General features: G+C 43.8%; 1 protein-coding gene across 3 annotated transcripts in view; it reads left to right on the forward strand.

Moving 5' to 3' along the window:
* Positions 1-26,294, forward strand: part of SLC12A8 (solute carrier family 12 member 8) — a 129,455-nt gene that overhangs the window by 83,319 nt on the left and 19,842 nt on the right. For 2 of the 3 annotated variants that reach the window (XM_017855384.1, XM_017855386.1), the window contains exons 7-10: positions 6,406-6,493; positions 8,243-8,330; positions 16,888-17,034; positions 19,093-19,735. In XM_017855384.1, coding sequence (XP_017710873.1) covers positions 6,406-6,493; positions 8,243-8,330; positions 16,888-17,034; positions 19,093-19,735 — 966 coding nt within the window. The remainder of the gene's footprint in view (positions 1-6,405; positions 6,494-8,242; positions 8,331-16,887; positions 17,035-19,092; positions 19,736-26,294) is intronic. The other variant, XM_017855385.1, reaches the window with a different exon arrangement.

The following is a 26,294-nucleotide window of genomic DNA, read 5'->3' on the forward strand; positions in this document are numbered from 1 at the left end:
AGTCTCCCACCCCACCTTTCACTATCCCCAATACTCCTCCATAGGGACAACCACTTTAATCATTTTTAGTATTTTGAGAGCTGTGTATAACCAAGCAACGTAAGTATACATATAATTTGGTTAATCAAAGTCAGACATCGTCTGTTGACTTCATGCTAGGAAACATGAGAGTTCGCTTTCTTACATGCTCCCTCATCCACTTTCCAATGTTTGATAGTTATATTTTTAGTTTTACTTATTTTGATGATTACATTGATAATTTTAAAGAATATACTTAAATCTCTGCTATTCTATCAGTTTTAGGTTACATCCCTTCAGTTCTTGCTGTTGGCGTGGGAAATTGAGATTCTGTGTTGTGTTTTAAGATTATATGTATTAGAATTATATTTATTTATGTGTATCTTTATTTTTATAAGGAATGCTTTAGTTATTGTCCTAATTTTAAAGGAATCTACATAATCCTTTTGTACTTGAGTTTTTAGAGCATTATCAGGAAAACTATAGATAGCAAGTTGATTATTAGCAGGCGAGTGGGCAAAATCCCATGAAAAATGTAGTTTAAAACTTTAACTGAACAAATAGTTTCTCTCTCACACACACATGCGCTCATACACACAAACACACACACACTTATTAAAAATATTTTTTGCCTTGAGGTTACAAGTCAGCTATCTTTGGAACTATGAAAACAAACTGCTTCATATATTTGACATTTCTTTGCTCTACTTAGCAAACACTCAGAAACTCAACTTTATGATAACAAGATACAAAATAATTAACTTAAAATTTATTGCAACTGCTATGTAAATATTTGCTAGGTTTTTCCATAGCTACCTACCACATTTAACAGGTAGCTCAAAAGGCGTGGCTTAGATTACCTTTTAAATTTGCTTATTAAACTAATTGAAGCTTGTAACATTCAAGTCAGGCCTAGTGAATGAACATGAGACTTATATATTTTTGTTTTCTACATTACTATGATGAAAATATTAGTGCTTTTTCTCTTCCCTCTCCTTCTCTTTCCTCTTTTCACTTCCTAATATCAGCTAGCTATAACCTTCTTTTACATTGTCAAGATAGATAATATTCATATTCTGTTTCATAACTATAGTTGCATTAGTTCATTCTGGCACTGCTATAAAGAAATGCCTGAGACTGGATAATATATAAAGAGGAGGTTTAATTAGCTCATGGTTCTGCAGGCTGTACAGGAAGCATGGCAGGATCTGCTTCTAGGGAGGACTCAGGGAGCTTTTACTCATGGCAGAAGGCGAAGGGGGAGCAGGTGTCTTCATATGGCAGGAGCAGGACCCAGAGAGAGAGGGCGAGGTGCCACACACTTTTAAACAACCAGATCTTGTGAGAACTCTATCACAAGAACAGCACAAAAGGGATGGTGCTAAAGATGCTAAACCATTCATGAAGGATTCACCCTCAAGATCCCATCACCTCCCACCAGGCCCCACCTCCAGCTTTGGGGATTACAATTGAACATGAGATTTGGGCGGGGACACAGATCTAAACCATATCAATAGTTATGTCCTCTGTGTTCTGCCTATAGGCCAGTTTTAGAAGTTAAAGAACAATAAGCAAATACACGATTATGACTGTGCAGCTGTTGCTCCCTGAAGAGCAAAGTGTTGGGCTGGAATTTCATTTTCTTCACTGTGATTCTCATATAGCCCTTGTGTCATTTAGGAGAGGAAGTTCCTATACCATGGTCAAACGGGAGAATTTTTCTAACATTTTATTAGTTGTTTAAAATCATGTCACATTTTGGTTTGCTTCATATTTAGACCTTAACTTTAATTTTTAAATTAAATTTTTATTTTTTTAATTTATTTTTTAACTTTTAATTAAAATTTTAAAATTGACACATAATGGCACATATTTTTGGGATATGTTGTGATACATATAATGTATAGTGATCAGATCAGAGTAATTAGCATATCATCATCTCAAACATTTACCATTTCTTTGTATAGGAGATATTCAGTATCCCCCTTCTAGCTATTTATAATGCTTAACTTTCTTATTCACTTCTCCTGGAGTTTCAATAACTCTTTTAGCAGCCAAAATGATTTATTAATTGAAAATAAATAAGCGTAGACATCATTCTTTTCATGTAGATATATATGGTCACAACTACCTTGCCTCTTGCCTACACAAAGGTTTTGTCATTAACATTTCTTCTAAGAGCATTGAGTATTTTGCTAGCAAATTTTGCTTCCTTCTCAGAGTAAGTTCTCTGGCCCCACATCAGGACAGCACTCTGTAAAATGTGGACCTGAAGATAATAGTCCTGGTATATCATATTCTAAAGATGATTCTGAGTGGTAAAAATCACTCCACCTCAAACATAGCCAAGAGTTCACCACCACAGATTTAATGGTATACCTTTTCCCCATCTTTCCCATCTTCTACTAACTGTAACCCTTCCACAACCCTTTTTGCTGAACACAGTAGACTATATCTAACAATATAAATTTCTCCAAAGCTCATAGGCTTACCTATACTGTGGTAACAGTTTGGACTCACAACTCTGAATCTCTGTAAAAACAGTAAACTAGATGTATATCAAAATGAAAAATGCAAACTGAGATAACCTGTATTAACATGATTTAGTTCTTCCATGAAAACTTTACCCAGGAAAGATAAAGACTATAAACCACTAATATTATTTGCTTCAAGATATTAATGAAAATCAATTTATCTGATTCAGTAGTTTGATTACTTGGACAAAGAGCTCACCTGTCAAATAACAGTTAATCAATTCTTCCCATAAGATACTCACCTTATTCTGTCCACCAATACTAAACTACCATATCACAAATTTTACCCAATCTCTATCCTCCTTCCATCATGAAATACCTTAGACCCCAACATCCTGAGAACATGCCCTCCCCCTTGGGAGGTACAGCCAATACCCTGGCAAGGTGGTGTTCTACCTCACTGCAGTGAGTTCTAATAAATATATTTGGCTTTGCTGTATTAAATGACTGTTTAGTGATATTTGAGGTAGTTCAACAAAAGAGAATGTCAACAGTGCTCTACACGTTCAGAGAAACTTCCCTAATAACAAACTATAGAAATGATCCCTGAAAGTATAGTCATAATAACTCTTCTTTTTATGTTGTTGCCAAAATGTGCAGTCAGTATATCCTTAAAATCATTCAGTTTAATTCTATTGCCCATTGTGCTGAAAGCATTTCCTCTCCAGAGGCATCCCTCCAGGAGCCTCCATTTTTTGCTTTAATCCCTGGCAGTTTCTCTGCTGTGCAACCCTTATTCTGGAACTTCACTCCATTCCTCAGTTATCACCACTGATTTCTGAATCTCATGTTTTCCTTCTTCATGGTTTACATCCTCATTTTGCTGGAATACATATTTTAGTATCTTAGAAACAATATGGGGGAAGTAAATTTTCTGAACTCTTATCTGAAGGAGCTCTGTCACCCAGGCTGGAGTGAGTGGTATGATCTCCGCTCACTACAACTTCTACCTCCTGGGCTCAAGTGATCCTCCCACCACAGCCTCCCAAGTAGCTGGGATTACAGGCATGCACCACCACACCTGCCTAATTTTTGCATTTTTAGTAGAGACAGAGTTTCACTACGTTGGTCAGGCTGGTCTTGAACTCCTGACCTCATAAGATCTGCCTGCCTTGGCTTCCCAGAATGCTGGGATTACAGGTGTGAGCCATTACACCCAGCCTCAAGTGATCCTTCTGCATTGACCTCCCAAAGCGCCGGGAGTACAGGCATGAACCACCATGCCTGGCCCTTAAATCTATTACATTTTTAATTTTAGTGATCATATTTTTAATTTCCAAAAGTTCTTTCTTGTTCTTGGATTTTTTTTTTTTTCACAGCACCTTGTTTTATAGATAGAATATTCTTCTTGGATGTATCTGGAGCTACTAATCAGTGTTTTCTTCCAAATTCTCTCTGTATCCTGATTTATATGTTTCTTCCAGCCTGGGTTGTTCTGTTTCTATTTATGCATGTATTTGTTTATTTGTTGCTGTTTTTTATCACACATCGGGCGACCTTGGTTGCAGGCGTGGATTTCCCTGGCTGCCATGCGTTTAGGTCTGTCTCCCTGCTGGGGCCCTACCTTGATGACAAGTTTGTGAGTGCTGTTGATTCTTGAGCAGGGCTTCATTTGGGGTGCAAACGTCCAGCCCTGGTTTTCCTTGGTGTATTCAGATCTTGTAGAGAAGCATTCCGAGGCTTTCTTTCCTTCTCTTTTCCTCTGTGTTATGTTCTCCATTTTCTGTTCTATGTTCCAGACATTTATGTGAACCTTTCATCTACTTAGGGTCCCTCAACTTCTCTTTGCTTATAGGAATTTATCCACTTTCCCCCTTTACTATGCTTTCTTTTTTTTTGAGATGGAGTCTCACTCTGTCGCCCAGGCTAGAGTATAGTGGCGCCATCTCGGCTCACTGCAAGCTCCGCTTCCTGGGTTCACACCATTCTCCTGCCTCAGCCTCCCTAGTAGGCAGAACTACAGACGTCCATCACTACACCCGGCTAATTTTTTGGTATTTTTGGTAGAGACGGGATTTCACCATGTTAGCCAGGATGGTCTCGATCTCCTGACCTCGTGATCCGCCCGTCTTGGCCTCCCAAAGTGCTGGGATTACAGGAGTGATTTACTATGCTTTTAATAGGATCTTGGAGAGGAGTGAATGAGAGGAAAGAAAATATGCCTAACATGCCGTTAAACAACAACAACAACAACAAAACCTTAGAAGTTAGTTTTCACGTGTTTCAAAATGATCATTGTAGAAAAGTGAGAAAATATAAACAGTCAAATAAAAATGACCTGTTCTTTTATCACCCAGAAATTACATTCTTAATGTTTTAAAACATGTTCTAGTTCCCTTTTCTATATATTTTTATAACAGTGGGATCATACCAGATGTGTTCTGTTTTCTAATATGCTTTTTAAAACTAAGCAAAAGCTTCTAAACATCTTTCCATGTCACAACATGTCCCTTACAGTATTCTGAGACCTAGTATTTATTGAAAGCTGTATCACTTATTTAACCCGTCCTCCATTTTTAGACGTTAGGTTGCTTCTAATTTCCACTGTTCTAAACAAGCATTTATAAAACTGTTGGGCTAAATCTTCCCTCATAGCCTTGACTATCTACTTTGGGTAAAGTCCTCATAATGGAGTTGCTGGGTGACAGTATATGCACCCCCATCCACGGGCCAGCATTCAGGGTTCTCTCTGAAATACACTCCCCTACTTTCACTTTCTGGTTCCAAAGTGTCACTTCACTGCACTTCTCTTGGATTCTGTGAAGCATTATGGCAGAGGCATTGTGAGCATAATTTTCAGAGTCAGACAGACCAGGGCTGAATCTTAGCTTTGCCACTTATTAAATGTGTGAGCTTAGACTGTTTTAATTAACCTCTTTGAGCACTTTTCTATAATATGAGGAAATAATTCTACTTTTCTGATGAGGCTGTTACGAGAATTAAACAGGATAAAAAAGTGCCTGTAAAGCACTTGACACAGGCCCAGGCAGGTTGAAAGTGTTCACAAATCATGGTGTTAGATTCATTCCCGTCCCTAAGCCCGTTCAAATCCCTCTTTCAAGGCCACATTCAAGCTGCACCCCCTCTATGGGGCTTTCCTGACCAGGGCAGCCCATCACACTGAGTTGTTATGGCACTTGTGGGCTGGATCCTCATCCGATGTTCAGAACACCCTGTCTTGTTGTTTTCATATATTTGTTCGTAAGGGAAGAGGCAACACCCCCACCTCACCATGCAGCACAGTGCTGTGGGTCCCTTATGGATTCATTCATTGTCATTAGTGTTCTTGCAGAAGAGAGGTGATGATGAAAAGGAGCTTGTGACTCCATGTCAGTGGCATCATGATTGGTTTTTTTGGAGTTTATTTCAAACCCTTTGGTAGCTCAGGAGCTTGGAGGATGGTACCTGACCCCAAGGACACAGGAAGCTCCCACGGAATCAGCAGGCAGCAGAGGCAGGGAAAGCCACTGAGCAGGAGGCTGCCAGACCTTTGTAATGCTGAGCCTCTCCAGGGCATTGTCCCAGCTCAGTACACAGCGCAGGACCTCTGTGTGCCTTGCAAGCCGCCTTCCTCCCCCTGGTTGCTTTGCGCTAAGCGGTAGGATGCTTTTGGAGCCGGGAGGGCTTTCCTCCTGAGTCTCCTCCAACCCACAAAGGTCCCTTTCACGCCACAGGGATGCCTCCCTAGTTGCCAGGGGAGATGGAAAAGCAGCCTGTGCGCAGAGCTGCAGCTGGAGGGCTTGCTGTGGGACAGCTTCCAGGAGAGGGTCCGGGAGGATTGGAGGGGCAGCCCTGGGGAAGGTGATGCGTGGAGAAGGCTGCTCACCCCATTCCTTATCTGGGTATCTTTCAGGAGTCATGGCCGGTTTCAACATGGGGGGCGACCTCAGGGAGCCTGCCTCCAGCATCCCCCTGGGCTCCCTGGCAGCTGTTGGCATCTCGTAAGTTCCCCTCATGGCAATCAGTCCGAGCGGGAGAGTGGGAGAGAGAACCCCAGGCAGAAGAGGGATTGCCCCTTTTGTTCTGAGAGTGCCCCGACTGTGACCCATCTATTTCGTATTCCGATCCTTCTTTTAACACTCGGCGGGCTGGAAAATTCACGTCTGGTGGGTTCAGACACTGCCCTTTCATGCGCCCTGCCTGGGAGTGCTGCCGAGGAGGAGCGTCAGGACCCAGATCACAGACCAAATCCTTTCTTTCCTTTCCTCGGCCTCCCGCCCCCGTCCCTCCTCAACCCCCATTTTGAACTTGGGGATTTTTTTAACCACGGAGTTTCCAGGATCCCTGGAGGGAGCTTAAAGATGAAGAGTTTTGCAGTCAAACAAATTCTGGTTTGCCTCTCAGCTCTGCCGCTGATTGGCTGCGTGACTCTGGATAATTTACTGAGTTCTCTGAGCCTCCATTTCCTTTCCTGTGAAATGGGGATGATGACAGTATATGTGTTTCATAGACTGTGGGGGAGAGAGTAGAAGGCACACAGTGGAAGCTCAGCACCCAGCTCTCCTTCTTCCCCCAGTGAGCCTCCCCTCCAACTACCCCAGGCCATCAGGCCTCTGGGGTTTTAGTTCACACTGTGCCACCCACACAAGCAGGCTGGGTGACTTTGGGTCTATTTCTGACTTTTTAGAATATTGTTTCTCTCTGTACCACAGGAAGAAGCTTCTCTGCCCTTCACTGGGTGGGTGTGAAGAGGCAATGAGCTCAGAGAGCAGAGACAATGACTTGAGAAGTTAAAAGGGCCTGTGTTATTCTAACCACAGTATTTAGAAAAATATTAATGTATCTGTTTCACAAACACTGAATTTGCTCTTAGCTTATTGCAGTGACACCTTTGCTATCAGCCTGGAATACAGCATCAGGGTATTTTGTGCAAAACAAGGCAATAACATTGGGAAGAAAATGAAGACAACAGAGATAGAATTGAGTGTTGGGAAGGAAATAAAAGAAAGAGGCTTCTGTATGAGGACCCTGTCTTGTTTCTGGTCCCAGCTGGGAGGTTCCACGATGAACCCTTGGCCCATCCTCTCACCACCCGGATGGGAGTGAGGAGACCACAGGAACCTGGGTCTTGTTCAAGGTTACAGGGCATCTTGGGGACAGAGCCAGGCCTCTGCTCTCTGCCTTTTGACTTTAGTTTCCCTCTTTATTATCTGATCCAAAGATAACAGACCAGCAGGACTTAGAGGCCTGAAGGATCATCAGCTTGTTCTTTTGCTGGAGGAGGCTGGGATGTGAGGCTGCCCTGGCCCGAATCCTGATAACCTAAAGGCAACTGGGCCTCCCGCTTCCCTACTCGGAATGCCCGTTGTGTGGTTTTCTTTTTTAATGTAAGAAAGAGAAAAAACAGTGCTCACTTCAGCAATACATATACTAAAATTAAAACAATACAGAGATTTGTGTGGCCCATGTGCAAGGATGATCTGCAAATTCATGAAGCATTCCATATTTTTATATACATTTAAAAGTAAAAAAACAAAACAAAACAATGGTACCCCTTTTTTGGTAAGAAATGTGCCAGAAGAGAAATAGTACAAAAAATGTCCTCCCAAGCCAGCTGGGGAAGCTTCATGACTGGCCTTTGTCTCATTCTGAGACAGGTTCCCTTTGGAAACAGAAGGTTGAGTCGGGGGACTGGATGGGGCTGGGTGAGGTGAGTGGGGGGCAGCCCTGTTCTGCTCTTGGGTTTTCAGGTGGTTTCTGTACATTGTCTTCGTTTTCCTCCTGGGCGCCATCTGCACTCGAGAGGCCCTTCGCTATGACTTCCTGATAGCGGAAAAGGTGAGTGAGGCTTGCGCTCCTCGAAGGGCTCAGTCAGCTGGAGTCATTTGTTTGTTTTCACCAACAAGTGGCCGCCTTCCCCTTGCAGTACTGTCTGGGAATCCGTATAGTCTTTTAAAAATTTAATTAATTTATTTTTTGAGACAGGGTCTCACTTTGTTGCCCAGGCTGGTGTGCAGTGTTGCAATCTCAGCTCACTGTAGCCCCAACCTTCCAGGCTCAAGCAATTCTCCTGTCTCAGACTCCCAGGTAGCTGGGACTACAGGGGCATGCCATCATGCTGGGCTAATTTGTTTTTAATTTTTTGGTAGAGATGAGGTCTCATTGTGTTGCCCAGCCTGGTCGTAAACACCTGGCCTCAAGTGATCCTCCCGCCTTGGCCTCCCAAAGTGCTGGGATTACAGGCTTGAGCCACCACGCCCAGCCTCCATATAGTCTCTAGCCCAGGAATGAAGTGTTGGGTTGTGATGGGGAAGAGAGATGATGGAAAAGGTACAGGCTCTGCTTAGGGATTTCGAGAAACAGATAACGATGCCCAGAGAGATTCACAAACATGAGGGGCTAGATTATGGTGACATCTCTTCCTGTCAAAAGTCAGGACAGAAACAGAAGAATTTGTTCACCCCAAATTCCCAGCTAAGCAAGTGCCTCACTTTTGCTAATAGCTTCACCTTGCATGATGAATAGAATGTGCTGTTCAGAAGTGGCAAGTGGAGAAGGAGGCTGGGAACAGGCAGAGGTGGAGGGAGAGGGAGGAAGCCCAGCGCCAGGGTGAGGGCCAAGGCCCTCCTTGTCTCCGAGGTCCTTGACCGCTTTTGCTTTCCTGAGAATCTCAGACACTGTGGGTTGATTTGGCTGCAACATCTTTGTTTCTAGAGTCCACACCCTGCCAGGAGAAGATTAATGAATTCTTGGCATTCCTCCGTTAGCAGGCTGGACGTCATGTGACATCAAGGACATTTATTTGGCATCCTAGAATCCACATAAGATTTCCAGATATTTTTCTGGAAATCCCCGAAAACTCCTACCCTCCTTTAAGTTCTTGGAGAAAAGTAGACCCTGAGATTCCCATCAGTTTTCAAAGAAATGTAGTTGGTTAGGGAGTTTTTCTGTTAACTCCTGAGTATCGCTGCTTATATTTTATGTATTTTTAAATTTAATTTAATATTTTAAATTTTTAAAGACAGGGTCTCACTCTGTCACCCAGGCTAGAGTATAATGACATGAACATGGCTCATTAGAGCATCAACTTCCAGGGCTCAAGTGATTCTCCCACCTCAGCCTCCCAAGTAGCCAGGACTACAGACATGCACCACTACACCCAGATAATTTTTTTTTTTTTCAATTTTTTTGTAAAGACAAGGTTTCACCATGTTGCCCAGGCTGGTCTCAAACTCCTGGCTTTAAGTGATCCTCCTACCTCAGGCTTCCGAAGTGCTGGGGTTACAGGCGTGAGCCCCTATATTTGAGGATGGAGTACCATTTTCTCTTAGTGTGAGGCTTTGCAAAGCAGCCCTGCTGACCTTTGTGGAGGGCCAGCGCCTAGGGCAACCTGGGGCAGGAAACTCTGAATTTTCTTTTGAGAGATACGTTTGAGCTTGGTTTTCACATTAGCACAGGTTTCTTTTTAAGGCTTGTAGGCACCCATGCAAAGGTGATTATTTGTTTTCAAGGGTTTTGACCTTAGTATAAAAGCAGGTTTTTTGAAAGGTGGTGCAGTTCAGTTAGTGAGAGAACTGATACCCACCTTTCAGCACCCAAGGTCACAGACCCCCAGGCGGCAAGGTGTGCTCTCGAGCCAGGAGTCTATAGCCCTCCTTTGTATCTACATGCACGCTTCCGTCTGGAGTTTCACTCCCAAGAGCCTGTTCTCTAGTTGCGGAATGAAAAGCTTGGCTGCATGACAGGAATTGAAGGCCTAAAGGAGCAGCCTGGGTGAGGCTGGTTTGACAGGGGGAAATGCTTCCTGCTCGTCTGCAGCTTGCCAGTGGCTGGGCTGCTCTGCCTGCTTCTAAAGTTCCTTTCTCATGCTTTCCTTCACAGAGGTCCTTGCACCCTTTAGAGACTCTGATCTGATTATCCACTGGGCCGCGGCTCCTCCCTCCTCTCCTTCCCCTGCTTTTCAAGGGAATGCTCAGAGTAGGTATATGGGAGGGCAGGCAGCTTTGTATCTAAGGCCACAAACAGCAGTAGGGTAAAAACAGCCTAGAGACGGCATCTGAGAGCCTTTGTGGGTGGAAATTCCACACCTCATAATAGGCACCAAACCGGGGGAGCCTCCTTTGGAATGCCACCTGTCCAGACAGTGAGCAGGTAGGCAAGCACTTAGCCAGCTGGGGGCACCTGCTGCACCAGGCCCAGCAATGACACTTGGGAATGTAATTATGCACACACTGGGATGAAAGGTGGAGATGTAGTTTTCGGATAGGACAGGAGACTGTTCCCTGGAATAGGCCATTGTAAAGCCTATAAAGGAACAAAGCTACTGCTCTTGGTTCTCAGTAGAAATGGGCAGGTGCAGCAAGTCAGTGAGCCGTGATGGAACCGACCCTGATGACTTCAAAATAGCAGCACCTGGGTCTTCTGGTTCCCACTACCCACCCCCTAAAGGGGACCACACAGGAGTTTCCTCCCACACCTTGTGTGCTTTCCTGCTCACTGGTGTCGCTCCTCGGGACTGACTTCGCTGCAGGAGCAGGTACCGTGCTCAGGAGGTAGATTGGGCCACAGCTGTTTTTACTGGCAGTGCCTGGAGAAGGGGAGGGTGCAACCTACACTAGTTGGGAGGTGCAAGTGAGGAGTCTCTTTACCTTGGTCACTTGATACAACCTGCCACCCTGATAACCTGTTCACTTCAGCTTCCTGTCTTACCTGTGGCTTCAGTTCTGAGCCAGCGCATCTCTGAGCTTTCCTGGGCCTGAAGAAAGGCCTCTTCTGTATGTGTGCCCCGCGCATCACCTCTGGACACTGAGACAGGGCGGGCCTCTGACCTACTCTCCTTGGCGCGCGTTCACACGCTGCTCCCCAACGCACTCCTCTCTCTCTCGGGGGCTTTCTGCCAGAACAATTATCTTCAATGGCTGCAGGCTGCCCTGGATTCCTTTCTACTGATTTGCAGCTGGTCAGTTAATCTGTTTCTGTCTGGGTTTCCTACAGCTTCTCTGATCTATTTCTAATTATTTGGCTTCTCAACTCACAGTTTCTCTAAGAAGCGTCTTTTTCCTTTTTCTTTTTTCTTTTTTTTTTTGAGATGGAGTCTCACTCTTGTTGACCAAGTTGGAGTGCAATGGCATGATCTCGGCTCACTGCAACCTCCACCTCCCAGGTTCAAGCGATTCTCTGTCCTCAGCCCCCCAAGTAGCTGGGATTACAGGCACATGCCACCATGCCTGGCTAATTTTTTATATTTTTAGTAGAAACAGCGTTTCACCATGTTAGCCAGGCTGGTCTCAAACTCCTTACCTCAGGTGATCCGCCTGCCTCAGCCTCCCAAAGTGCTGGGATTACAGGGGTGAGCCACTGTGCCCGGCCACATCTTTTTACTTTTTATCCCAACCACAGAGGAATTTTCTCCCAGCTCTCAGGTGTATGTGCATTCTTAAAAGTCTTATATACAGTGGTGGCTCTGAGCTAATCCATGAAAGCACATAGTAGGTGCTAATTATAATACATTTTACCTGGCACATAGCAGGTGCTAATTAAATTTTAACTCCCTTCCACACTCCTTATGGGCATACCCTTACAGATCAAAACATTTATTTTAGGAACACATTTTCTCCCCACAAATCCACCATATTTAATAGGAAAAGCCGAAATAGTCAATCTCAGTATTATTTAGTTAAAAAAGGAATTGTATAAACCACAGTGTTAGTTGGGGTGAAATAGATTAAATGTTTCAAAAGAAACTTGTATACAGTCCAGGAAACATGTTTATTACAAACAAAAAAGACCAAATATCTTAGAGCGCTGGGGCTTGCTAACTAGCAAAATAAGAGCAATCTAAGAAGGAAAAATATCCCAAAAGTATTGTTGTTAAGACTAGGGAATCTGGCCAGCTCATGCCTGTAATCCTAGCACTTTGGGAGGCCGTGGTGGGCAGATCACTTGAGGTCAGGAGTTCAAGGCCAGCCTGGCCAACACAGTGAAACCCCATCTCTACCAAAAAATACAAAAATAAGCCAGGCGTGGTGGTGCACGCCTGTAGTCCGAGCTACTCAAGAGGCTGAGGCAAGAGAATCGCTAGAACCCGGGAAGTGGAGGTTGTAGTGAGCCAAGATCGTGTCACTGCACACCAGCCTGGGCAACAGTGCAAGACTCTGTTTAAAAAAAACAAAAACCCCAAAAAACTGGGTAATCCCACAGCGCAAACTCTGATTCCTGGATTTAATAGTCATGGTTTCACATATTCACGAGGGACCTTGGAAGCTCATGGCACAAGCTGTACAGGGAAGATGGGGATGGGACAACGCTGGTGACTAGGGCGTGAGTCCTAGTGGGCCACTCAGCACCTGGGAGTGGGTCAGCCTGAGTGTCCTCTGCCCTCCATCGTGGACACAGTCCTGCCTCTCAGGAAGAGAAGCACACTAGGTCTCATTATGGAAAATGGCTCTCAAGTGAGAGGTAAAACTGGACTGAAAGTTGAGATGTTGATCAGTTCGTGGAGCGTGGAGAGTGCTAGGAAACTCATGACTGTGGAAATGAGATGTGGGAGGAAAAAACCAAAGCGTTGTTGAGACATGGCCTTATTAATACACTTGGGATTGTAAAGGTTTTTAGGGTGCACTCCTCAGTGATGTCAGGGGGCCACCGGAATTAGATGAGACAGAATGAGCCCCTTGCAAATGACTTTCAATCCTGTCCTTCAAGAGAAGAGAGCAGCCAATGAATGAGTGGAGTCCCTCAATGACCGAAGCTCAAGTGGGAGCTGGGAGAAAATACTAAGAGCAGAGAGATGGAAATAATTATTTTAATCAGTAGTTACTGAAGAAAGAAATCAGGGTACTTCACACCCCATGTAATATTTTGGAAAGAGCTTTGAGGGGGATGGCTCAAACAGGTGTATGCCAGAAAAGAATCACTTTTTATTTAAAAAGAACTGTTGACACACCTCTGCTCAAATAAATCCTCACTTCCACCTCCACTGGCACATTTAGCAAATTTTCAGTCTGATATGAATAGAGAAAACAATTAAGTTCTTTTAGGGCTGGGAGCAGAGCTGCGTGGTTCACCGTTGTGTCTATAAGCCTTGCTCTGCCTAGCACTGTGCCAGGAACATAACCTGTCCTTGGGAAATGCTTCCTAAATGGGTGGATGGATGGATGACAAATGAAAGAAAGAGATAGGATTTAGGCAGGAGAGATGGAATGAAGTTTTTATAATTTGTCTAGATGTGGGGACCAACATTTCATATATTATTCAGAAAATAGACTGAATAATATTTTTATATTTTTTAAAAGTGGTAAGTGAACAGATCATTCTACACGATCGACAAACTGGACATAAACAAGTTGCTAACTTGGCCCTGTCTGATCCCAGCTCTTAGGGCTCTGGAGGAATCCCAGGGTGTGTCTGTGGGAAGGCTGGCCAAAGACGGAAGCCACCATATCGTGTACTCATGGTGCCAGAGGCTCAACCCAGTTCCTGAAGTCAGTCCAACTCTAGGAGTATGACAGGCTGGAGCATTCCCACTCTTTTCTGCTCTGAGTAAATAGACAGGCTTTAAATGAAAAAGAGTTGTAAAAATTCAAATATACATAACCTTTTAGGTAAGAAGCAGTGAAATTTCTACAAGGAGATGCCATGCCTGACTCTCCCAAAGAATTTTTTGAGGGAAGAATGCAATGGCTACAATGTGTTGTGCCCAGGGGTTGCAATGCAATTGCAATGCAATGCAATTGCAATGCAATGCAATTGCAATGCAATGCAATTGCAATGCAATGCAATTGCAATGCAATGCAATTGCAATGGCTACAATGTGTTGTGCCACATCGGCTGCATATTAGAATCACCTGGGGGGGCTTTCTTAACATCAACCACGTCTGTGTCTCACTCTACACTAATTAAATCAGAATCTCTGGGTGATTCTTATGTTTAGCCAGAGTGGGGAATTATTGATTTAACTTTTCAAAAGGCTCTTTCTTGATAAAATTTCATCATAGAATCTGTTTTCTAAAAACCAGTCAACATAGGATGCATTTGGTAGAGAAGACAGAAATAAAGGTTATAGATGAATGATCACATCTCAGAATGGATTGAGGACTGATAATGGACCCAGCTTATCTAACAGTTTTGTAAGACACCTAGGGCTCAATGACAGCAAAGTCGTGAAGCTGCATGAATACAGCTGCTGAGCTCTGCTTGCCCGATTCTGCATGAGCTGCTGGGGGAAGGGGGCCAGTTCTACCCGTGAGGCACTCAGGGTGCTGGCAGGATAAGCCATGAGCATAACTCTCCCACAGGATGGAAAGTAACAAAATGCCATCAGATCACACAAAGTGATGGAAACACTAGATGACATTGATTTTCTGTAGTAATAAAACAGTGAGTAGGGTGGGTAGGACAAACCCAAGAAACCTGTGACATTGAAAAAAGAGACAGGCGAGATTCTTTGGGGATAAGACAGATGATAAAGATAGGGGAAAGGAATCAACACTGAATTAAAGACAAGGTGGGCTCCACAGTGGACCTTAGTCTTGTTCATCAAGCCTCTGACCTTCCTGACCATTTGGGGGTTATTCCACCAATGGTCTTGAAGGGAGGGAGTACCCCTATTCTGCGTAATAGAAACCCAATGGACCAGACCTCTCTTGCCTGTCCCTTTGCAGCCCTGGTAGGGCACATGACCTACACTAGGCCATTGCGTGCTCCCATTGTAACCAATGAAGCAAAGATAAAGAGCTGGTGAGAATCCATCCACAGGGCAGCAGGGGTGCAGCAGCATCCTGGCCAAGCTGTTCCTGGGGAAGAGGCTGGGTATGCCTCCAGGCTTGGTCCTGCCCTTTTCTGAGCCTCATCCTTTAGCCTCCTGATGATTCTACAAATTGCCAGTGTCCTACAAATATATTCTTTTTTTAAGAAAAGTATTTTTTTTCCCAATCAACTGTCCTGACTGATTCATCAGTCAGTCAAATTATTCCAGTGATAATTTATGAGCCAGGAAAGAAGTCTAACCAGTGGCTTGTGTTCAGTGTAGCTTGATGACATGAATCTGGTGCTTTGCTGATGCAAGGAAGTAAAAAATGGGGCGAGGAGAGCCTTCATCAAGAAGGGTGTAAGTGACAAAGCTGAATATTAACTCTAACCTATCTGTAAGCATTGGACACATGAGTACTCGGAATGTACAGTTCTGGCCACTGTGCCTAAAGTAAAGTAGAATGGAGAGGGCACCTCAAATAAGAAAACAAAGTTGCTTCCCTATGGGTACAGATGAGGTCTGGCCCAGGAGGGTGAATTCATGAGTGACAGCTTGGGACCTGGCTGCGCATGGCAAGCAGTGATGCAGCCACCCAACCCCTTAGCACTTTTAGCACTGGGTTAGCTAGTAACATCCTAGACCCTGATCTTTTCTAAGTTGACACCAAGAAGAACAGCTGTGCCCTCTTATTCTATCTGTTGGTACCTTGTGGGTCATGGATCTCATTCATTCATTTGGCATTTATGTTTCTGTGTTGGACACCAATAATTCTAGGGTGAACAAGACAGAAGACCTGCTTAAATGAAGCCTCCACATTAGTGGAGGGGGCACCATGATAGGTGCTGTCCTAAAGTCATGTTGGGGATGCTATGGAGCACTGAGAAGCGACTACTGTAGTCAGGGGAAGAGGTGATGGCCTCACAGTGGAGGTGAGGTTGGTGCTGAGTTTTGTAGCACAATTAGGAGTTTAACAGACAATGAGTAGATTAGGGGGTGTGGACAGAGGCTTCCTACAGACAGAAAAATCATGGTGACCAGACTCTCAGTGTGCCGGGTGTGGAGCTAAAGAGGTCACAGACCATGAAGAGCCTTATATGTCAGGACAGGGGGAGCCTTTGATATGTCTGCAACAGAGACATTGTGATTAGATTTGAGTTTAGAGAAGTCACTCCCGCAGAGGCTTAGGGGATGATTCAGAGTCAATCATCTGAATGATTTAAACTCATCTTTAAGGGTGAGCTTAAAGGCAAGAGGCCAATGAGCATTGTAGTTGGCCAGTTTGTTCTCAAAGTGTGGTCTCTGGGAACCCGTGGGGAATCCGAATTTCTAGGCCCCACCCCAATCCTACTGAACCAGAAACTGAGGAGGGGGCCCAGAAATCTGTCTTTAGGAAACACTGCAGCTGAGTCTGGCAGACGCTTCATTTGAGGACCGCTGTGCAGTCCATATGAAATGTGGTGGCAGATTCAGCTGAAACCATGGAATGAATGGGGGTGAGGCTGGGGATATAGAAACTGTATCCCAGAGATCAGATCCAGAGGACTCAGTGGATGATAGAATGGAAGCAGGTGGGTGGGTGCTGAGGGAGTAGAAAGGCACAGGAGCAGGTTCTGGCACTGGCGAATGAAACCACTTCTCACACAGGTGTCCCTTGTGGGCTTCCTGTTCCTTTTGGGCTTATACATCTCGTCCCTGGCTTCCTGTATGGGAGGACTTTATGGAGCTCCCCGCATCCTGCAGTGCATTGCCCAGGAGAAAGTGATCCCTGCACTTGCCTGTCTGGGACAAGGGGTGAGTAATCCTCTTTTTTGTTTGTTTGTTTTTTGAAACATGTTTTGCTGCTAACCTGATTGTTGGCCCATCAGTTGGTTAAGCTTTTCTGATCAGAGCCTCTGGTTAATTTCTTTAGGGTGACACCGAAAATAATGCAGAGGTCATTTCTTTCAGCCCTGTCCTCCGGCTGGCTTAGGTTAGGGCTAAGTAGATGAAGCATCTTAAATGTCACAGCCACCCAGCCCCTTAGCACTTGTAGCACTGGGTTTGCTAACCCGTCCTAGTAACATCTTGGACCCTGAGCAGCATGAAAATGCAGTGCCCCATTCTTTAATAAAAATGAATTCAGGGTCCTCCAGGTTTAGCATAGAAGAAAGCATGTTTTGGTCAGGAGGCGAGCTGGTCCTTGCAGCTCTAACTCTGCCCTCGAGGCTCACCTGCCCCTTGGGGTTTGCTGTTTGATGATTTCCCACACCTCTGGCCTCTATACTTCCTGTTAACCATCAAGAACCAAACCTTAACTGATACCTAAAGGACAGCTCAGTTGAGTCAAGGCTGGGATGATTAAAATAGACATTCTAAAGCCCAGGGGAGGACCAAAGAGACATAAACAGAGAATCCCACTTCCCAATAATATGGTTTACAAGCTATAGTTCATTTTTGTCTTGTTGAGGTACCACAGAGGGCGTCCCCACCCGCTTCCAATTTTCACCCTCCCTCTGGTTTAGGGAACACATCATTGCAACTTATCCTTGATTTCTTCCTTTACCTTCCTTCAAAAATGCAGTTTGGTTTTGGACATTGTTCATTTGAGATCCTATTAGACATCCACTGGGAATGTTGAGTAGGCAGTTGGATATGTAAGCCTGGGTTTCAGGGGAATGTTTTAGGCTGGAGATTCACATTTGGAAGTTGTCAATATAATGCCAGTATTCAAAGCGTGAGCCTGGTTGAGCTCACCAAGGGAGGGAGTACAGACAGAGAAGAGGTCTGAGGATGGAGCCTGGGGCTGCTTTAAATGTGGAGTTCAGAGACGCGAAAGCCAGCTATGGAAACCAAGAAGGAGCAGCCAGTGAAGAGGGAGGTCAGTCAGGAGAAGTGTGGTGAAGAAAGTGTTTCGAAGAGGAGGGAGTAGCCAGCTGGGTCAAAGAAGACAGGGACTGAGAAGTGACTGTTGCTTTTGGCCCAAGAACTATGTCAGTGACTGTGATGGAGAGCTCCCGGGAATGGCAGCTAGCACCTGTTTTCCATTCCTGTCCGCCTGAAGGTCACCATACCCACCTTTATTAATAACAGGTGTGTGTAATGTGTGTGCGTGAGCATTTGCTGGTGTTTAGGGTCAGAATTCCCCTCTTCCAGCCACCAGTGATTCTGCTGTGTCTTCCAGAATCTTCGTCTCCCTGGGAAGAATCAACTTTGCATCTCTTTGATTTTCTATGCTGGTATCAAAACCCAATGAAAGACAAAAGGAGAAAATAGTTGGGAAGCCAAAGTTCTATTAAAAATGCACCATGTTCATAGTTATTCATACAGGCTGGGCACATTGGCTCACGCCTGTAATCCCAACACTTTGGGAGGCCGAGCTGGGCAGATTGCTTGAGCCCAGGAGTTTGTGACTGGCCTTGGCAACATAGCAAAACCATGTCTCTACAAAAAGTACAAAAATTAGCCATGCATGGTGGTGTGCACCTGTAGTCCCAGCTATTCAAGATGCTGAGGTGGGATGATGGCTTAAGCCCAGGAGGTGGAGGTTGCGATGAGCTGACATCACACCACTGCAGTCCAGCCTGGGCAACAAAGCCAGACCCTGTCTCAAAAAATAAAGTTACTAATACAACTAATATCTGTGGGGCTTACTGCATATCAGTCTATGTGAAGCATTTCACATGTATGAACTCTGATCTCACAATAATCCCATGACTAGGATTACTATTATCTCAAGTTTATAGATGAACAATCACATGGGGAGAAGTGGCTGAGTCATTATGAATTGTGTTTCTAGCCTATAACTTCTGAAATCTCTGAAGCATTCTATCTGAAATTTTATGGTCCTGCGTGTTATTTTTGTTGCTGCAGAAGGGGCCAAACAAAACACCTGTGGCTGCCATCTGCCTGACCAGCTTGGTGACCATGGCCTTTGTCCTTGTGGGTCAAGTGAACGTTCTGGCCCCCATCGTCACCATCAACTTCATGCTGACATACGTCGCAGTGGACTACTCTTACTTCTCCCTGTCCATGTGTTCCTGCAGCCTGCCCCCGGTGCCTGAGCCAGTGCTCAGGGAGGGCCCGGAAGGCCTCCACTGCTCTGAGCACCTGCTCTTAGAGAAAGCTCCCAGCTACGGCTCTGAGGGACCTGCCCAAAGAGTCTTGGAGGGAACGCTGCTGGAATTCACCAAGGATATGGATCAGTTCCTCCAGCTAACCAGAAAGCTAGAGAGTAGCCGGCCCAGGCAAGGAGAGGGTAACAGGACCCCAGAAAGTCAGAAGAGGAAAAGCAAGGAGGCCACCAAGCAGACCCTACGAGATAGCTTCCTCTTGGACCTCAAATCCCCTCCTTTCCCTGTCGAGATACCTGACAGGTTGCCCACTGCCTCCTGGGAAGGGCAGGAGTCCTGCTGGAACAAGCAGACTTCCAGGAGCGAAGAGACTCAGCTTGGGGGAACATATGGAGAACAACTGGTTCCTGACCTGTGCAACCAATCTGAGTCCAGTGGAGAAGGTGAGTGCTCTGGCATCACACTGGGGCCTCTTATTTGGGGATGACCACTGATTATCCTATCTACCCAGTTATTGTGAACCAGTTATAGCTGGGTTTAAAATCCTTGTTAATTTTGTGCAATATTTATTTTAAAACATTATAGTCAGGTATCAGCTGAATTATTTGTAATTCTACTCTGTTATAGATAGTTAATTTTAAACAGAAATTTCTATCTACTTCTGTATGTTAGACCCGGAAGCCACAGCTAGTAATTGGGGATCAATCTCTTTTCACTCAAAAATGAACTGAAGTATAAAGCCAATGTGAGTAAAATCAATCTCTCCTTACAAGAGAAGTGGAAATGTGTTGTGATAAACTACCTGTCAAGGACGCAATATGTTTTCTTTGTGGAAGATGAACCTCCCAAACCAGGCAAGAGGGGATGGAGAGAAGGTGGCTCAAACTTTGTTTTCTCAAATCTATAAACACAGAGACACAGAGAGAGACACTCACAGAGAGGCTTATAGGACATGTGCAATTCTGAAAGTGAGAACTCGTATTTTCAAGGACCTACCATATTCTAGGTACTTTACATCTATTACTTCATGTAATATAATATATATTAGCATTTTCCATTTTATAAATGAAGACCTTGTGTCCCCATGAGGTCACAGAGAAGACTCTGAGCTGATTCTTTCCACAGCTGGACATCACCCTGCATTGTATTGTCTGTATTTGAGGCCCATGTACTTTCCTCTACATTATGCTCTCCCTGGAACTATATATAGACAAGTGTGGGCAAAGAGGAGGAGATGAGGGACATAGAAGGAGGTGTCTAAAAAATAGTGTTTTGGCCGGGCGCAGTGGCTCACATCTGTAATCCCAGCCTGACGAACGTGGTGAAACCCTGTCTCTACTAAAACTACAAAGAATTAGCCAGGCGTGGCGGCGGGTGCCTGTAATCCCAGCTACTCATGAGACTGAGGCAGGAGAGTTGCTTGAACCTGGGAGGTGGAGGTTGCAGTGACAGGAGAATTGCTTGAACCTGGGAGGCAGAGGTTGCAGTGAGCCAAGATCATGCCACTGCACTCCAGCCTGGGTGACAGAGTGAGACTCCATCTCAAAACGAAAAAACAAAACAAAACAAAACCAAAACAAGCCCCCAAAAGCCTCGTGTTTTATGTTCTCCCAGAAACCTGTTTTCCTTCTTTGCCTCTAAATTGCCGGGAACTTTTAATTAAAATTAAAACTATTTTATTTTAATCAATGTAATAAGTTTGGTAATATGGTTTAGTAAGCCAAATAATATTAAAGTCACATAATCAGAAACAGTAGTTCCTACTCTTTTATACCACCCCTTTTACCCTACTCTACTTCCAGTCCCATTCCCAGAAAATCCTACTTTGAACCAAAAATTTGCCTCTTCTGTTCATCTGTCACTAAATAATGTATTTGCATTGCTACTTCTTGATATTTCAGTTTCTGATATTGTCTTTTGACTTCCTCTTATGATAAATGAGGATTTGATGCAATCTCAGCTCACTGCAACGTCCAACTCCTGGGTTCAAGTGGTTCTCCTGCCTCAGCCTCCCAAGTAGCTGGGATTACAGGCACCCACCACCACACGCAGCTAATTTTTGTATTTTAGTAGAGATGGGGTTTCACCATGTTGGCCAGGCTGGTCTTGAACTCCTGACCTCAAGTGATCTGCCCACCTCATCCTCCCAAAGTGCTGAAATTCCAGGCGTGAGCCACCACACCCTGCCTGGATTTAATTCTTACATGCCACTCTGACTTCTCCTCATCTAATGCCCCCAGAGTAGTTACCCACAGTTTTTTATTAAATTAAAAGCTAGCATTCTTGTTATCATGACTAAGTAAATATTGCTCAGTTCTGAGCCATATGTTACACTATGATTACATTTCCTTTTTTGCTCAACTTTTGCTGTTTCCTAGAATTAATAATTGCCTTAGTTTTTTCTTTGCTTGATTTTCTGTCATCATTTTTCTTTAAATGCTCTGGCAGATCTGTCAAACGTCTTTTTGCGTTGTTTTCAAAATGCTCCAATTCTTCAGAAATATATTCTTTTCTTTTTTCCCCTCTGTCCTATGGCTCCATCTTTCTGTTCCACTCTAGATTGTTTGTTTGCTAGGTTTGCTACAAAGCTGTTGTCTTAGAATTCCTCTTGTTACCACACTTCTGTGTCAGATCCAGGAAACAAGAGATTTCTTACCAAATTCATGCATTTACATAGTTTTTCTTTGATAATTCCCCACCCCCATCCCTCCATCCCCGCTCTATTATCTTGATTTTGTATCTTAAATGGCTCTCTAATTTTCTTTCTTTTCTCTTTCCTATTCATTTATTTGTTGTTTTTTCTGGGATATTTCATGGATTTTCTCTCCCAAGGCTTCTAATGATTTTGTTTGAAGGGTTGGTTGTTGTATCAGTCATGATTAGTTTTGACTGAGGATAACAAAATTGCAAAATAATAGTGACTTCATCTAGCTCATACACAAGGATCCAGAGGTGGGCAGTCCTTGGATGCCATGGCAGCTCCATGGTCCTGAGTGACCCATGCTCCTTTATCATTTTCTTTACCATCATCCTTAGTATATTATTCTGTGATCCAACATGTGGTTGCTGGGGTCATGCCATTACATTTATATTCCAGGCACTAGGAAAAAAGAGAGGGAAAAAGGGCAAAAGGATGAGCCTCTAAATTGAGTCATTTGGAGGAGGCTTCCTCAAACGTCCCATTCCACACTTCTCATATTTCACTGGTTGGAATTCAGTCATGTGATTACAACAAACTGCAAAGAAGGCTGAGAAATTGTTTTTAAACTGATCATATTACTACTTTACATAAAAGTATGTGTTTTTTCTTTTCTTCCTAAGAAAAAAGGAGAGATAGGGTAGCAACTATCAATCTATGTCACAATTATCCAGTTTTTAATTTCTAGGACCTCTTGGTTGTAATCTAATTTGTCCCTGTCTTTTTTTTTTTTTTCTAATTTGAATGTCATCTATTTTGTTCTATGGGTACAATGGCTTATCTTCTCTCTCTGATAATATTATTTTCTTCCCTCTTTAAAATTTTTTTCTGAGGCTGGACATGGTGGCTCATATCTGTAATCCCAGCAGCTTTGGGAGGCTGGGGCAGGAGGATCACTTGAGGCCAGGAGTTCAAGATCAGCCTGGGAAACATAGTGAGACCCCATATTTACAAAAATTAAAAAGGAAGTTAGATGGGCATAGCGGCATGTGCCTGTAGCCCCAGCTACTCCAGAGGCTGAGGTGGGGGGATCTTTTGAGCCCAGAAATTCAAAGTTACAATGAGCTGTGATCACTCCACTGCACTCCAGCCTGGGTGACAGAGCAAGACGCTGTCTCTAAAAATAAAAGTAAAATAATTTTAAAAGTTTTCTGTTCCTTTTACTGTTCCTGTTTTCTTTAATTCTTTTCTCTTTGGTTTGGGCTCTCTCTCTCTCTCTTTTTTTTTAAATCTTGGAGGCTTTTCTGAAATGTCCATTGATCTTTTGACTTCTTTTTGTACTTAAAAGTGAAGTACTGGCTGGGCACGGTGGCTCACACCTGTAATCCAGCACTGTGGGAGGCTGAGACAGGAGGAATGCTTGAGCCCAGGAGTTCAAGACCAGCCTGGACATCATAGTGAGATCCGGCCACTACAAAAAATTTAAAAATTGGTGAGGTATAATGGCACATGCCTGTAGTGTCAGCTACTTGGGAGGCTGAGGTGTGAAGACAGCTTGAGCCTGGGAAGTTGAAGCTGCAGTGAGTGGTGATCGCATCACTACACTCCAGCCTAGGTAACGTATTGAGACCCTGTGTCTACAAAAAAAACTTTTTAATGAGCCAAGTGTGATGGCACATGCCTGTAGTTCCAGCTACTCAGGAGGCTGAGGTGAGAGGATTGCTTGAGCCTGGGAGATTGAGGTTACAGTGAGCCATCATCTCACTACTGTACTCCCGCCTTGGTGACAGGGTAGGACTCTGTCTCTGTCTCTCTTTTTTTTTTTTTAAAGTGAAATACTAAAAAACTGTTTAGAAGAGCTTTGTACATTAGCAGGGCTTGTTCATTGGGGCACCTTACTGTAGAATAAGGAGGAGGGGGCTAGACTTTTTACTGGAGGACCCCCCCACATGTGAATATCTAGAGGTTTTCTCTTGGACTCTTCAGTATGTTCCCCTAGAGGAGGGTTCTGTAATCCCTTGCTCGAGGGACACACAGATAGGTACTTGCATTCTGGGAACAGGATGAGATGAGTGAGTTGGAGAGGGGTCCCATTGTTTAGGGTATAGATGTGCATTTCATTCCCTGGCTTCATGTTCCATTTCCCCACTCTTTGCTGTGCCTGCTGTACTAAGTTTGGGCACTCTCTGGCTTGATTGTTTCAGAGGAAAGCCCCCTTGGGGAGGGAATTGGGCAACAGAAGGGTTGTTACTTGGCTTCATAGGCAGAGAAAAGGATCTTGATGTACCACAAATATAGGCCTCCCATCAGCCCCCTGCACCTCACCACTGCTTGGGATGTGGTGCTTCCTGGTCCTGAACCTGGTCTGCCAGAGTGAACTGGGCTGCTCCCTGTCAGCACCCTCTCTGGAGGCCCTAGGGCTCATTCTCCTCTGCTCTGCTCAGTCTGTCACCACTGTCACCTTTCCATCTTCCAGGGCTTGTTTTTATTTTTCCTCTCTCCTTCTGTTTGTGTTTGTGGGTTTATGTCTGTCTCATTCATTTTCTGTCTTCTCAGTGGGTTTTCAGGAGAGACGTGAACAGTCTGCAATGTTTAATCAAGGAAGGGGTCGCTGTCCGGTTGCCTAGTCTTAGAAACGTCATAGGTATTGCTGACCATTCCCTCTCTCCCACTCCCTGCTGCCTTTACTTTGGTGCAGACCCTCATCATCTTGTACCTGGACTCTTCCTAAGTCTCCAAAATGCTCCCCCATCCCATTTCTCCTTCATGCTGCCCACTGAATGATCTTTCTAAAATAAAACTCTCATCATGTCTCTCTTACTTAAAAACGCTTGCTGGAATCTAACCCCTTCCATGGTGAAGTCCCAGATTGTGTGTGCGATGCAAGGTTCTTCGCAATCCAGCCCTAACATACCTTCCTAGCCACCCTTCTCATGACAACCCATGCACTGTATGTTCCACTTTCACCCAAACTGATGTCCTAAACACACCATGTTCTTTATTCCTTCCTGCCTTCATACACCCTGTTCTGCCTCCTCCGATTGCTTCACCTCCCCCTTCTCCATCTGGAAAACTCTGATATCATTTCAAATCCATCTGACTTTTAAGACCCACTTTGCCTCTTCTGGAGAAGGATTCTGTGATGTCTTCCACTGTGCAACCATAACATTTGATTCATATTAGTAATATAAAGTATTATCTCATATTTATATGACATCATATTTATGTCATATTTGTTTACACATTTGTCTTTAGGTTTATTTGTCTATCTTAAGGAAATAAATATTAATCTCATTTGTTTGCCACTAGATTGTCAGACTCCTTTGTTTGTGAACTGTCTTTTCACCTCTGTACTCATCACCATATTCCCACACAGTACACATAATGTAGCACTCAGTAAAGCCTACTTTAATTGATGAGCAATTGAGCAAATATTGGCTAAAACATTGAAGCATTGATCAAATAGAAAGAGTTAAACTATTACAAGAACCTAATCGTTGACAAACCAGATGTTATAAAATAGTAATAATCAAATCACGATGAAATAAATATTCCTGAGAGCATGGATTTTAAAAATTAACTTGAGGCTGTATTTTATGCCTATATACACAAGAATTCTTTATTTACAACAGCTGTGCAAGAGAGATATTTCTGACTATGTAGACGTCATCAAAGACAAGGTATCTGATTAAATAGAAATAAAAAACATTTGCACAACACAGTGTCACAGAAGGAAACAATTATTCTTACAAACACAACTGATAAAAGCATACCTTCCAAAGCATATTATTTTTAAAAACAGGAAGGTCCAAAATCTAGATTTTACTGAAAAGATGTCAGGTGAGATAAATACAAAGTTTAACATTTGAAAAATCAATGCTCACTCATTCATGTCAAGTCAACAAATGAATTCTTATTGTTAAGTATTATTAGTAGCTAAAAATAGCCAGCACTTATTGAGCACATCCTATGTGCCTGGCACTGAGATTAGCATTTAATATGAGTTATTTCACTGAAGCCCAGATTTAGGCATTGTTCTGTCTTTCTACAGATGATAAAACTGAGGCTCAGAGAAGTTAAACACTTGCTTATGATATGAGACAGTCAGAATTTGAACCCAGGTCAATCTGACTGTCAAATCTGTGCTCTTAACCACTGCACAATGTGTATGCCACCACTTGTAATGAGTATTTGTTTTGAACTAGGCCATGATATTGATTAAATGAACACAAATTAAATCATCTTTAAGATATCATTAAGCTGGGCATGGTGGCTCATGCCTGTAACTCCAGCACTCTGGGAGGACAAGGTGGGTGGATCACCTGAGGTCAAGAGTTCAAGACCAGCCTGACCAACATGGAGAA

The sequence above is a fragment of the Rhinopithecus bieti genome, unplaced genomic scaffold (assembly GCF_001698545.2).
Source record: "Rhinopithecus bieti isolate Rb0 unplaced genomic scaffold, ASM169854v2 scaffold_39586, whole genome shotgun sequence".
Taxonomy (NCBI): domain Eukaryota; kingdom Metazoa; phylum Chordata; class Mammalia; order Primates; family Cercopithecidae; genus Rhinopithecus; species Rhinopithecus bieti.